We start from the raw sequence: 13,426 nt of genomic DNA on the forward strand, positions 1-13,426 counted from the left end.
CGGCTCCTGAATGAACTCGCTCTCTCGGGCTCAGCGAAGCGGCGTTATTTAAAAGGCTTCTCACGTTCCGGGGGTGGGGTGGGCGCAATCACTGGAGCGTTTGTTTTAAGGGGATGAATCGGCCTTCTGAAGTCTCAGCCTGCCCAACGGAGGCAGGAGATCTTAAGGAAGACGCCGGCTTTCCCAAGCGGAGGCATCGCCAAATTTGCGCACATCGCTCCCTCCCCGGGAGTTGCGCGGCTGGGGATGGGGGGTGTCTGCTGCTCGTTTTACTTGGGAAAGAAAGTGGAGGTCGCCGAGGGGCGATTAGGAAGGGCAGGCGGGGAGGGGAGCGTAGTGGTGGGGACCCTGCCAGCAGAGTGGCTCGCTTTCGCGTTTCCTCTGGGCAACCTAAAAGTATCGAAAGTACAAGCCTGGGCGGGTGGACAGCCCCAGAGCCCCAAGACGATTTTCTGCCTCTCTTAAACCAATCCCTAAAGCGGCCAGGAAGCTAGAAACGCGGGCAGAAAAGGCATCACCCGGCAAGGCTCCAACTTTTGCTCCAGGATGGGGCGGCGTGGGGGGGGGGGTCGCTTCGGCCCGCAGCTCGCCTTCTGCCTGCCCCCCCCCCCCAGTGTAGGGCGCATTGCTACGAAGACAAGGGCTCAGCTCAAGCCAGGCTTCCCGGGCACGGCATCCTCAGGTGCCGCCGCCGCCGCTGCCTCGCCGCCGCTCGGAAGTCCAGGTTGACATCGCTGCCGCCGGGGAGAGGCGCCACGCGTTGCAGCTCTTGGTTGGGCTCCAACGCATTCTTCCTCATCTTCCCCTGGGGGGGGGAAGGGGCGGAGAGGGGTGTGAAGCGAGGGAGTAGGGGAAGGGGATTACCAGGGGGCTCCTGCGCTGGCATCCAGCCACCTGCCTGGCTTTCCAGCCGGGAGATAGGCTCTCCGTGCCCAGCCCAGCCCAGCCCCGCTGCCTTCTCCTCTCCTCTCCTGACTGCTCCTGCTGCTTCCTCCTCTCCAAGCCCCCTCCAGCGCCCCCTTCCCCGCCCCGATCTCTACGGGAGCTGTTCCTTCCTCTCCTCTCCGTCGCTTTTGCGCCCAGACTATATTGAGTAGTGAGGCTCTGCAATCACGTGGTCCGCGGGAGGGAGGGAAGGGGGCGCAGAGGAGGAGGAGGATGGGGGGGTGCCTCCGCAGTTTGCCCGGGCCCGGAGACGCGCGCGCGCGCACCGGCACATACGCTCGGGGGCGCGCTCTGACACACGCACACACTCACACTCGGAGACACACGGGTGCTCCAGAGCTGCTGCCGCCGCCGCTGCCGAAGAAGTCGTAGGGCTTTACCGCCGGTCACCGTCGTCTCCTGCCAAACCGGGATTTAACCACTGGCTCCTGTCTTCTCAAGACTGATTTGGCCCCCTCCCACTTTACGGAAGAGCAAATCTTACTCTCCTTGTTTACAGCCGCTTCTTGGCGGATTCCCTTTTTTTCCCCCTCCCCATTTTCTTCCTTCCCCACTTTTTTCCTCTGCTCCTACGCTGGGAGATTCCTTAGGGCCAGGGGAAAGGTTGACATTCCTTTTGAATTTTTTTTTCTTTTTGGGAAAACACCACAACCTTGCGTTCCTTCCTCGAGCTCTCCCCCTCCCTGTCTCCCTCCCTTCCATCTCTCTGGCTTTTCCCAGACCAAATCCGGGCTGATGTGCTTCGACAGAGGTTGGAAATGGAAGTACTGATGGTCTGGCTTTTCCCTTGGATCTTTCAGTGTCTTTCCGTGCGAGCCGACTCGATCATCCACATCGGTAAGAGAAAAAGGAGAAAAAAAAAGGAAAGGAAAGGAAAAAAGGAAGGAAAGAAAGAAAAGCCCAAGAGCCGTCGCTGGCGTGCGTGCGTGCGCGGAGAGGCAGGCTAGGGAAGGATCCATTAATAAGAAAGGTTGACGTGGATGGGGGGGGGGGGGGGCATTAATCGGATCTGGTTAGGGTGCAAAGCGGCGAAAATAGAATGGAGGGGGGACGTAAAAAAAGAGAGCGATTGCCCTCTCCAGCGGCAAATCACAGCTCCCTCAATGGACCTTGTGGCAAAGTTTGGGGAGGACTGAAAGGTGTGCCGGGCGCGCGGAAGAGTCCCCATCCCTCTGGAGACGATTCTCGCTCGCGTCTGCCGCCTGCAGTCGCGTCTCTTCCCTTCCCTTCCCGCAAAGCCCGCGGGCGCCCTAAGACCTGTTTGCGCGTGGTTACTTCCTCTGGCTTCTCCACTTTCCGGGGTAGAGGACGCAGCCACACCGCCTTCCTTCAACTTTGGAGCTGAACCTCCTCCCCACCGCCTGGGCTGAGGTGGGAGGGGGAGATTCGTGAGTTGGCTGGGGGAGCTCGACTCTGCCGTGGGGGGGATCCCCAACGCCATTTCCGGCGCCCAGGGACTGGCCGAGGGAGAGGGGGAGGCCGGTGGGCGCTCGGCTCAGTCAGAGGAGCGCCCGGGATGACGTTGGGCCAATCAGCCCAACCTACCTCCCAGGGTGGTTGTGCTGAGACTCCCGTGTCCCTCGGGAAAAATGCGTTTCATTATCCCGCATCCATCAGAAAATAAAGGGGATGCTGTGGCCGTATGAGGATTGCGGCGTCAAGCCCATCCTGGACCACGAAAGCGCGCTGGATGGTCGTTCCCTCTCAGCCTACCTACTTCGCAGGGTGATTGTGAAGAAGGCAGGCGCCCTGTCCTTAAATGAGGCGGAGAGAATTGCGAGGCGCCAAGACCAAGGGAGTCCAAAGCGAACTGTTGACATTTAAAATAAAGCCCCAAGATCGACGTGCTTCGCCCCAAGGAACGGACTGCCCGAGCACCGGACGTCCGCGGGGCACGCAGGAGACTCCTCTCCGCATCAGCAGAAAGTGGGAGGCGTGGGTGTTAGCCGTAGAAAAGCCAGCTCCAGACTCTCGGCGTGGCTCAAAACCTCCCCTTGATGGCTCCGCGCAAGGAAAAGCCCAGTCAGGCTCCCGCTTGCTTCAGAGGCACAGAAGCCTTGGACAGTTTGCGATTAGGGAGGATTCCCCACTTTCGACACTCCGAGGGTGACTGGCAGCGAAACCTCCAGGGCAATCGGCTCCCGGTGTAGGACCGGAGGCCAACCTTAAGGGCCGGGAGAATGGGGAGGGGGAAGGAGAAGCAAGGAAGAGCGTTTGTCTTCGGCTTTTGACTAGGGCTGCAACCCTCCGGCGGTCCAGTGCGGGGCAGCAGAGAGGCGCGGGGCCTTGTAAGGTTTTGCTGCCACCTAATGGTCGCCGCGAGGTGGAGTTTTGCACGGGTCCCGCTCAGAGGAAGGATGGGGTCCCGGGTAGGTTTCCTCCGCCACGCCTCTCTTGCTTTCTCCCGGAGGCCGAGAAAACTGGAAGGGAGAGCGAGGAGGGGGGAAGAATCTCACCCACCGTGTCAGGGTGAGGGTGGTAATTCCAGGAATAAAAACCGGAGAGTGGGAAAAAGGTAGTTCCTCAAAACCCGGGGATCTCAGAGGGCGAGACCCCGAAAGATCCCCGAGGAAGCATCGCGCCTCTCTCTCCCATCCCTCCCCGAAGAAAGGCTCAAGCAGGCACCCCAGGAACTGCGTTCAGACTGCAGCTGCGGTTGGCCGGGCGGGGATGCGGAGGGGCATCGCTCTGAATTTCAGGCGCGCGCCCTCCTCCTCCTCCTCCCTTCCTCTCCCCAAGCAGGAAACTTTGAGAAAAGCGCTCTTTGCACTCCCCCCCTCCCCGTTCACGCAAAGAGCCGCTGGTCTCCGCTCGAATCGCTTTCATTCACCGCCAGCTTCATTCCCCAGCTCCGCTTTCTCTCACCTGGGGCCCCTTTCTGGGAATTGTGGGAGATGGGATCCAAAGCATCAGGAGGACCCTGCGGGATATCATCTCTCCGCCCTTCCTCCCAACCAGGGGGACCATCTCTGCTGTGCCCCATCCTCAGGAGAGACCCGAGGCTAGATGCCAACCCAAGCTTCCACGAAAAAAACACAAAAAAAAAAAACAACCTCCGGGAAACCTGGCCCAAAGCTGTAAGACCCGGGATAATTGCTAGGTGGCAGCCACGCTGGGAGTTACTGCAGCTCTTTGCTGCCATCCTGTGGGCTGCTCGGGTTTTGCAGCCCCGATCTTGTCCCCGTGGTTCTGTTAACTATGGTTTAAGAAGTTGATCTACTATAGTCTGTCCTCACAAAAAGCTGCCCGAAGCCACCCAGTATTTTTAATCTGGTTGCTGAATCAACTTAAGGTGTGCATTGACAGACATCTATCCCAAAGGTTGAGTTGGCGAGAGAGGGGGAAATTAAACGCTGCCAACTAGGGTGATCTCAAGCTTGGTTGGAGATTGCTAGATAGGTATGTGACCAGCGACCCAAGCCCGGGGTTCACACAGCCCCTTAGTCTCTGCCAGGGCTGACAAGTTCCTACGAAGTCGTAACTGCAGAAAGTCAAATCTTAGCCTGATGGGAGGTCCCAAGACAGGACAACTGAGCGAGTGCCATTTCTAGGGGGGAAAGGGGCATAGGTGGGGACCGGCCGCTTAGGAAAAGTAGATGGAAGCTGGGTCTACTTCCGAGAAGGGAAGGAAATTCAAGGGAGAGGAGGGGAGGTGGATCCCGTGATCCCCATCACAAGTTGCTCACAGTGACCAGGACTTTACTCTTTCCCTCCACCACCACCCCGCCCCAAACAGGTGCGATCTTCGAAGGCAACGCGGCCAAGGACGACGAGATCTTTAAGCAGGCGGTGGCCGACCTCAGTCTGAACGATGACATCCTGCAGAGCGAGAAGATCACTTACACCATCAAGCTGATCGAAGCCAACAACCCTTTCCACGCCGTGCAGGAAGGTAAGCGCCGCTGCGCAAGAGCACCGTCCGCGCTCCGCCTCTGCCTCCGGGAGGGAGCCCTGGACGGGTTCCCCCCCCCTCTGTTCATCGCCCCGCCGCTGCCACTTAGCGCTTCGGTGGTCTCCTCGCAGCGGCCGTTCTTCCTGCGGCAACCCAGCCCGCGTCGCCCGCCTTGCGCGGCCGGTTGGAATGTCGGCCGGGGGTTTTGCGCCTGCAAAGTTCCTTTTCGGCCGAAGGTGGGCGCTGTTTGCCCAAGAAAGGAGAGCGGAGATGGCAGAGAAGCTGGGGTGGTGGTGGTGGTGGTGGGCGGCGCTGGGCTCTTGCGCGTCCCCTGCGTGGCCGAATGGCTGACCCACGGGGGTATGCCAGTGGCCTGGTGGGTTTGTCACCCTAGGGTAAGCGAGAGGAGCCTCGGCCTCGTAGCCTTGCGATGCCCCGCTGCGCCCCAGCTCTTGTCTTTCTCTGCTTGGCCCCACGGAGAGAGAGATCAGTAGTAAGAGAGTGGGAATGCTCCAGCGCCCCCCAGGTATTGTGGGGGAGATGGGGTCGTCGACCAAAAAAAAGGAAGCGAAGGAAGGAATGACGAGAGCCCTTGCTTTGGACATCTGGCCAGGGAAAACACGAAGCAAATTTGTTTGGACTCTTGAGAAGGTGGTTTGCACCTGCTCCTGGTGGGCTTGTTTTCAGGTCGTTCAGGGAGGGGCACTGTTGGCACTCCCATTTCCCTACGCGGGGCTTCCTTGCAATGAAAGTTGAGGGTGACCTGGCAGGTGGGAACTGCCTGGTTGGCATCTGGATAGAAGAGACGGGCTTGATCTGCAAGAGAGAAAGTGAACAACACAATGGTTCCCTCTAGTTGGTTGACTCCAGAAAGGTTTGTGATTGTTGTATTGGTTCCTGTTTTGGACATGGGTCCAACAAAGTGAGGAAGGGGGAGCTTTGTTGTGGTCGGGAGCATTTGACCCCCTTGTGCCCACCCTCATCTAATGTGTCTTCTGCAACATGGTGTCTCGTATTTTCAATGGCCAATGGATATATGATTTGGAAAGTGTGTTCTATGGGGCGGGAAGCCCCCTCTACAGCTCTGTGTCCTCCGATCACTGTCTTGCTTTGTGGATCTGTCAATCTATCTTTCTATTGGCAAGGCGAAGAGAGAAAGCCCAAGGGAGGGATACAAAGGAAGGCTGTTTCAGGGCTGACTCTTCTCCCCACCCCGGATGTGCTTCTGATGGAGAGTGGATGAACAGGGTGCTTTGTTCTGGGAACAGGCACCTAGAAGAGGGTGTTCTAGTGGTTGGATTAAAAAAAAGGCACAGAGGATGAAAGAAAGGGGCAGCAGCTTTAGAAAGAGAGGTGTAGGCATGTATTTGCAGGCAGCAGCTTTAGAAAGAGAGGTGTAGGCATGTATTTGCAGATGGGCGAGGAAGAAGCAGGCTGCAAACCCATTTTTCTTGGCCTTGATTTGGGAGGTTTTATGTGTATGAACGATCTAGACCAGAGGTCTTCAAACCTGGCAACTTTAAGCCTTGTGGGCTTCAACTCCCAGAAGAATTCTGAAAGTTGAAGTCCACAAGGCTTAAAGTTGCCAAGTTTGGGGACTCCTGATCTAGATATTTTTCTGCTTACATTACATAATAACTATCTCTCTATGGAGCGGCAGAAATTAATAAAGATAACCCACAGTAGATGTAATTGCCCTCTACCCGACCACAAATGGATATGAGATGGTAGGACAAGCAGCCCTGATCCATTGGCAACCTTAGGAGATGTAAGAAGAAGGAAATAAAAGTGTTAAGTGCCAATTTATTGTCATTGCAGTGCCTGTTATTACTTAATCAAAAGCGCTCCATAATTCCATGCCGATTTAAAATGGATTAAATACCCCACGCAAATGATTGGTTGCAAACTCTTCTCAGATTTACAGGAGCTGACAAGTAGCTGCATAGATACTGCCTAGATAAATGGTTTCAAATTAGATTTTTTACAATAGAAAACAATCCTAAATTAATTGGCTGGCTTTTACAAATGGAAGGCTTCTTCATTACAGCAAAGTTTGATGAATAAGTCAAGATTGATTATCACCTGCATTCTTCCAGCTGCAGTGAATTTCTGAAGAAATTACTGTAGAAAAAGAAGACTACTTATATGTCTTGGCAATGTTATTATTTTCTCCTAAGAATGATTCATCAAGGTATGATGCATAGGGAAAAATATATGAGGTGAGGTGGAGGTAGACTCCCATGTCAAAATTCATGTATGTTTGAATGGATTGTTCCTGGTTCAATCCAATTTAGCCAAGATTCATTCATTTTTTTTAATGAAGGTGTATTATTTCAAGATTGGTTCTCACATGCTTAGCTATCTTCATAGGAATACAAGTTCTGAGCTGCAAAAATTGAAGTGATCACTAGAGGGCAAGGGAGAGGTACCGCAGCCTAACCCTCTGGCACCTTCTAGTGGTTGACCAAATAGATTCAGTTGAAACAGGAAACCTCATTTAATAAAGGTGCATTATTTACATTCTTTTTAAATTAAATCTGAGAAAACAGTTGACCTTCAGAGGATTCTGAGTCATTGTTAGAGAGAGCACCCACTGTTTGATGGAGACTGCCAGAACATAGGAACCTCTGCTGTTGTTGTTCCTTCCCTTTGGATCCCAACAACTTTTAACTGAGCTGAACTACTGGATGGGTTAGGCTCACCTGATGCAGGTGAACCTTTAGCAATCCAGGTACCAAGCCAATAAGGGCTTTCTAGGTGAAGACCATTCATGAAGCATTCTTGGAAGCCTCTTGGTAGCCTCAGATAAAGCCTCCTGCATTTGACCACCATGATAATAACTTGGGTATCTTTTGTCCCCCACCTCCAAACATGCAGTCATTATGTGGAATGTGAGTACTATGGGTTTTTTTAAAGGATGAGAAGGGTGTTGCAAAATATTTTTGGGATTTTCTTTATTTTTCCATTTGGCATGATGGTTAAAAGCAGAGATCTTCAAACTTGGCAACTTTAAGACTTGTGGATTTCAACTCCCAGAATTCTCCAGCCATCAGAGCTTGCTGGAGAATTCTGGAAGTTGAAGTCCACAAGTCTTAAAGTTGCCAAGATCGGGGACCCCTGGTTAAAAGCCAGGGGAGGAAACAGAGCCTTCCGTTGCATTAAGGAAGGTGAGCATAGCAGGGTGGATTATTGACCAAATCTTGGATTGCAGAGAGGGCTCATTCAGCTAGGGAAGTCTCCCTAGCTTGTATCAGAATATTTGTTCCTATATTTAGTGTTTGGGTAGTTAAATGAACATTTCCCAAAGCATCTTCTCTCTTTTTTCTTTTTGCAGCCTTCCCATAGCCCCTCTTCCATTCTCTCCTCCTTGGGATTTAAAATAAGCAGAACATGCATCAAACGCATGGGAGCTTCAGTGTTCGCTTTGGCATATAATTATATACATTTAATTATGTTGTTTTCTTTCTCCATCAGAGGGAGAAGCTATTAGCTAGAGCAGGAGGCAGACTGTGCAAAGCCTACAGAAAAGAAAGATCCGAGACCACCTCCTTAATCTGTTCTGGGATACTTCATTAGGCTTTGCAAAAAATTTCCAAGGGCCCTCGTAAGTGTTGTTTTAAACTGTCCACTCATGGGTGATGGACCTCTAAATGTAGACTCTCTCCTTGAATGGAAGCTTTGCAGCTGGAGAACAGATGGCAGGTTGGGCAAATGCTACTTTTTAAAGAAGAGAAGAAATTTCTTGGGCATACATTTCTTGGTTCTGTTTTTAGGGGCAACTAGCTGATAACCCGGCGTTGCCCGGGTATTTATTTATAGGGAGGAAATATCCGGACCAAAGGTAATTTCTAATGTTGGATTTCCCTCCTTACCAGAGGGAGCCCCCTTGTGGTGTACTGTGAAGCCGTTACCTTGGCGACTCCGCTGCGCTGTACAGTAGAAGCCATTTTATGGCGGTACAGTAGAATACATATGAAGGCACAGCAGGCTGTGTCATAACAGAACCCACAACCTGAGGGGTGTTAGGGGTGTTTTACCCCCACAGTATTTGTTTCCAGAGAATAAGTCATCTGTATACCAAGTTTGGTTGAAATTGCTTGAGGCATTCCATAGTTATGCTGGAACATACACACACATTTTATAGAAGGATGTGTGATAGGACTACAAAAGGATCTTCCACAGACCCAAAGATGATCAAAGTTTGAACCCGGTGCTTAGTTGAGAGGACAAAGAGTTGCTTTCTTTTTCCATGGATGGGAGGCAACTGTCTCTGTCAGTTCCATTTCCCTTCTGGTTTCTTTCCTGCTGTTGAACGGAGGGTTGACAGCATGATCCACCACAAACCAGACCATAGTTCTGTCGTTCTTTCCATCCATTATATTAATGGTGTTGGAGTTCTCCTCCCCTAATGAATGAAGAACTGGCAAAAGAAATAGAAGCGGTAGTCATGAATCTACTAAGCTTGCAAAGGAGTCCTTGGCTTCAGCTCCTGTAATAAACCTTTGAGGGGTTCTTTAAGCTTCCCAGTCTTGGTGCCCTTCTAAGCAACATCAGACCACACCCCATGCCCATAATAATGGAAGCATTTGTGATCTGAAACTCAGTGGATATCTCTTCACGTGGTAGATGTCTGTGTGTGGGCTCTTCCCATAAGTTTTTGATGCTTAGGGAGTGCTATAGCTTCTACCTCTAGGTTGAGTGGGGACCTGTTTGGAAAACAGAGAAGGGAGATAATTTACAAGAAGTGGTGGGGTTGATCTATGCAGAGATCTATGGTATGATTTATGATCTATGGTAAGAGTCAGAAAGACCTCAGTAGATCCCTGCTGTTGCTTGGTATTGTTGATTCTGAAGTGCATTAAGGCTACTTGTGTTTGGTGGTTCCTGGTTTCTTTATTTATCTTTTATTTATTTGTAAAATTTAGATCTTGCCACCCGGTAAGTCTGGGTGTCTAATACTATGCCTTTGGAAGTTCTGGAAAGTGTTCCAGCAGTTCCACCCTGGGACTGCTGGTTCCAGGAGACCCAGCCAGCAATGCTAAAGGAAATGTGGAGGGTTGTCCTATATTCAGGATGGCTGTTCTGCAGATTTCTCTTCTGCAGGCCCTCAACTGTCATTCAGTTCAGCTGACATTGCTTGCATTTGGAACTCCAATTCTCATTCTCTCTCTCTCTCTCTCTGCAAAATGATCTTTCTCACCTCCCAGACGTCCAGAGCAAACACACAGAGAATTCATCATGTTCACTCCCTGCTTTATGCATTTGAAGAAATGGACTTGCCTACAAATGCCTCTGTCGGAAAGCCCTTTTGGTATCAAGGAAGTGTTTTAAATGTATCCACAGACAAAACCTGCGTGTGCATGCTTAAACCATACTGAGAAGAGAATGAATGAAGCTTTTGTTAATTAGTATGGATTTTCTCCTACTGAACTCTTGAAATTCTGGGATGCGTTCTGACATGCCAGCTCTTTGGAATCTCATCTTGCTGATTCACTTGTCATTAGCCTTCCTGCATGCTCTGAACTCAGAACTGTGATCATTTATGAATAGATCCTACACATATCCTACCTTTAGAGCCAGGGTTTGTTTTGATTGTAACCACAGAGTGGCTTACCTAAATCTTATGACTGGTTGGAACATGAGGCTAAATTAGGGGTCGGCAACTTTAAACATTCAAAGAGCCACAAAGGTCCTAACCAGGAGCCCTCTGTTTAATTCTGGACCCGACCGGATGTCCGGTTTCCCCACCATAGAGTCTCCTCCTAGGGTGGCATCCTTTTTCCTCTACCTGTCCTAACTGAAAGCCCTATCCATTGTGGAGCCGACCAGCAACAGGGAGCCACAGCAAAGGTATGAAAGAGCCACATGCAGCTCCAGAGCCACATATTGCCAACCCCTGGGCTAAATCAATCCTCCAAGTAAACTTTAGTTAGAAGCAGGACCTGCTTTAGTAGAAGCTTTTCCAGCTTCCTTTTATATTGGTTTTTCATTCTCTGCAGGGGAATGAAGAATTGGTTTATGGAGCCAAAGGCAGGGGAAGGATTAATTCCTTCCCCACATCAGCTTCATTTTGTAGATCAATATTAAAAACAAAGCAAAACAGGGAGAGCTTGGATGTTGATTAAAAATGCTTTGAATTGTTTGGGGCACATTTGCTGGAGGGCTACCTTAATCATGATTAGCTCATGCTTCACATGTATTAGAAAGTCAGTTATGACTCTTCTGCAGATTGTTGTTCATGAAGATTTCTTCCAGAAATATTTGTCCATCATTTTCATTTGGCAAGGCACAGATAGATTCCTGAGGAATGCCAACGAGTCTTTTGGCATAGCTGAAAAACAATCGAGTTATATTGTGGGTCAAGGACTAGTTGAGTATTTTTAAAAGCCCATCGCTCAGGTTATGAAAGACCCAAAATGCCTTCTTTTAATTTTCAGCTGGTTTTAGTGTATTGCTCTGCAAAATGAAATCTTCCGAGATGTGTTTTTAAGAGATGGTTTAATCATTCCAGCATCTTTCTAGCTCAGAAGCAAACTTCTTTGCCTTTACTCCCAAATACGTTTGCATTGGTAAGACACTTAATCATTCCTTTCCCCTGGAGATGTTGATGTTTAACTGTTGGTTTCATGCTTATTCATTGGGGCATATTATGCTGCATCCAGACTTTTCTCTCTGGAAGAAACATATGGATGCATATATCACTCATACTTTTAATCTGTTTTATTTGTCTAATATTTTCCAAGCACCTGCCAGGAACAGCGGAAAGCTTTCCCGTCTTTCTTGAGAACTGACGATGTCTCAGTTGTTTTGCTAACCAGGATGGTGCCATTAAAACTGATATTCAAGGGGGGAATGATTGTTTTTACCACCTGGTGACTTCTGAGCTCCAACTCAGACTTGTTAAAGGGCCACCACAGTGAAGACATCTGCAGTGCTTTCATTTTGTCCTTGGTCTTGCTTTGATGTGTCTGAATTAGTGACTCAATAGTCCTTTTTGGGAAAGCATGTTAAATTGTCTAGATGTCTGCTCAGAATTAAACTCCATTGAACTCCCAGAGTTGACTTCAAGGTAAATGACTACAGTGTTTGCCATCAAAGCTGCTTCTGGTGTTTCCATGATATACTGTTGAGCGGATTATGAGAGAATTATGAGGAGATTTTTAAATTGTTAGGGTTTTGCCTCAAACTCCTGTGCCAAAGACTGATTGTGTTGAACAAATTTTGTTACTTCATAGGCAGGCCACTAGTTGTCTTTTTGCAAGTAAATAGGTGAGAAGGATTAATCTGGGTTACTTGGCAAGTTTATTGGAAGGACACGGTAAGTGTATTTTCTCAACACCCACAAAATTGACAGTGCAATAGAATTTGCTCCATTGTTTTGGCTACTGTTAAGTTACAAAGACCTACAAATACCCCTTAAGGTGTTTTGGTAAACCTGCTTTCCTGGAGAAGACAAGGGAGGACATTAAAGTGAGGGTGAGAAAGGGCTCTGAGATGGTCTTCAGAGATATACTCTGTTTCCCTGAAAATAAGACCTCCCCAGATAATAAGCCCTCCCTGAAAATATTGCAACACAGCAGCAGCCATGAGGTGACCATGCTTGCCGCCTCCTGCACCTCAAAAATAACGAGACCTCCCCAAAATTAAGGTGAAGCATTTATTTTGGGGGGGGGGGTCAAAAGAAAATAAGACCCTGTCTTATTTTCAGGGAAACACGGTAGCTGGCTGCAAATTCAGATTCCTTCTCATTTAAAACTGTTAAAGACTGATCTCTTTTGGCTGTTCAATATTCAGGAATGCTTAAGAAGGATTCTATTATTATTCTAGTCCATAGGCTGCAAACATTCTGGACAGAGGCCCAGATTCTGCAGTTGATCCAACGAACTCATCTTGAATGCTGAATGAAAGTTACCAAGGATTAGTAGCAGACTCAGACCTATTTACATTGAAGATGGTTCTTAAGCAATGATTAAGACTCACCCCACCCACCCCAAAACCCCCACCCACATCTTGAGTAAGCCACCTTGGATAAATCAATGTCCAACTAGAAGACAAATTTGGAGTGGGACTTGAGGCTCGGGAGTGTTGCCCTCAGGAATGTGGGTTGCTCTGTTGCTACAGGAGAATAATTTGGTGTAAACCTAATGGAGTTTCACATAAAAGATGTGCCAAAGATTTTTTTTCTCCAATTGGTTGAGGGTAACTTGCGTCTTTCAAAGTGGAAGAAGCTTCAGATATTTGCTCAATCCTACACTGGATGTTCAGCTTGGATCCCCTCCATGCACAGAATGCAATCTCCAAATATTTAAAACATTTAACCTGTTCCGTGGTATTGCCCTATGTAATACCATTACTGATACTGGGTATTTTCACTAACATGCTAGACTTTGTTTTCTGATAATCTAAGGATGATTATCATCAATGTGGTACTGACTAAGTTTTTCTGTGCTTTCCTGAGGCCAATTGGAGTTTGTGATAAAAAATACAGCATCATCAGCTTAAAGTAGTATTGATAAACTTTTCCCACCTGCCTTAGATGATCCAGAAGTAAATATAAGAGTGAAAAAGTAAGAAGGCTAATAGAGATCT

At 49.2% G+C, this 13,426-nt stretch overlaps 1 protein-coding gene across 4 annotated transcripts in view; it reads left to right on the forward strand.

The window, feature by feature from the left end:
- The first annotated feature begins 1,683 nt into the window (after window positions 1-1,683).
- Window positions 1,684-13,426, forward strand: part of GRID1 (glutamate ionotropic receptor delta type subunit 1) — an 809,729-nt gene continuing 797,986 nt past the window's right edge. For all 4 annotated transcript variants that reach the window (XM_081956605.1, XM_081956606.1, XM_081956608.1 and 1 more), the window contains exons 1-2: window positions 1,684-1,782; window positions 4,682-4,837. In XM_081956605.1, the coding sequence (XP_081812731.1) occupies window positions 1,704-1,782; window positions 4,682-4,837 (235 nt within the window). In that variant the 5' untranslated portion in view covers window positions 1,684-1,703. The remainder of the gene's footprint in view (window positions 1,783-4,681; window positions 4,838-13,426) is intronic.

Source organism: Natrix helvetica, assembly GCF_964273705.1.
Source record: "Natrix helvetica genome assembly, chromosome: 5".
NCBI lineage: Eukaryota > Metazoa > Chordata > Lepidosauria > Squamata > Natricidae > Natrix > Natrix helvetica.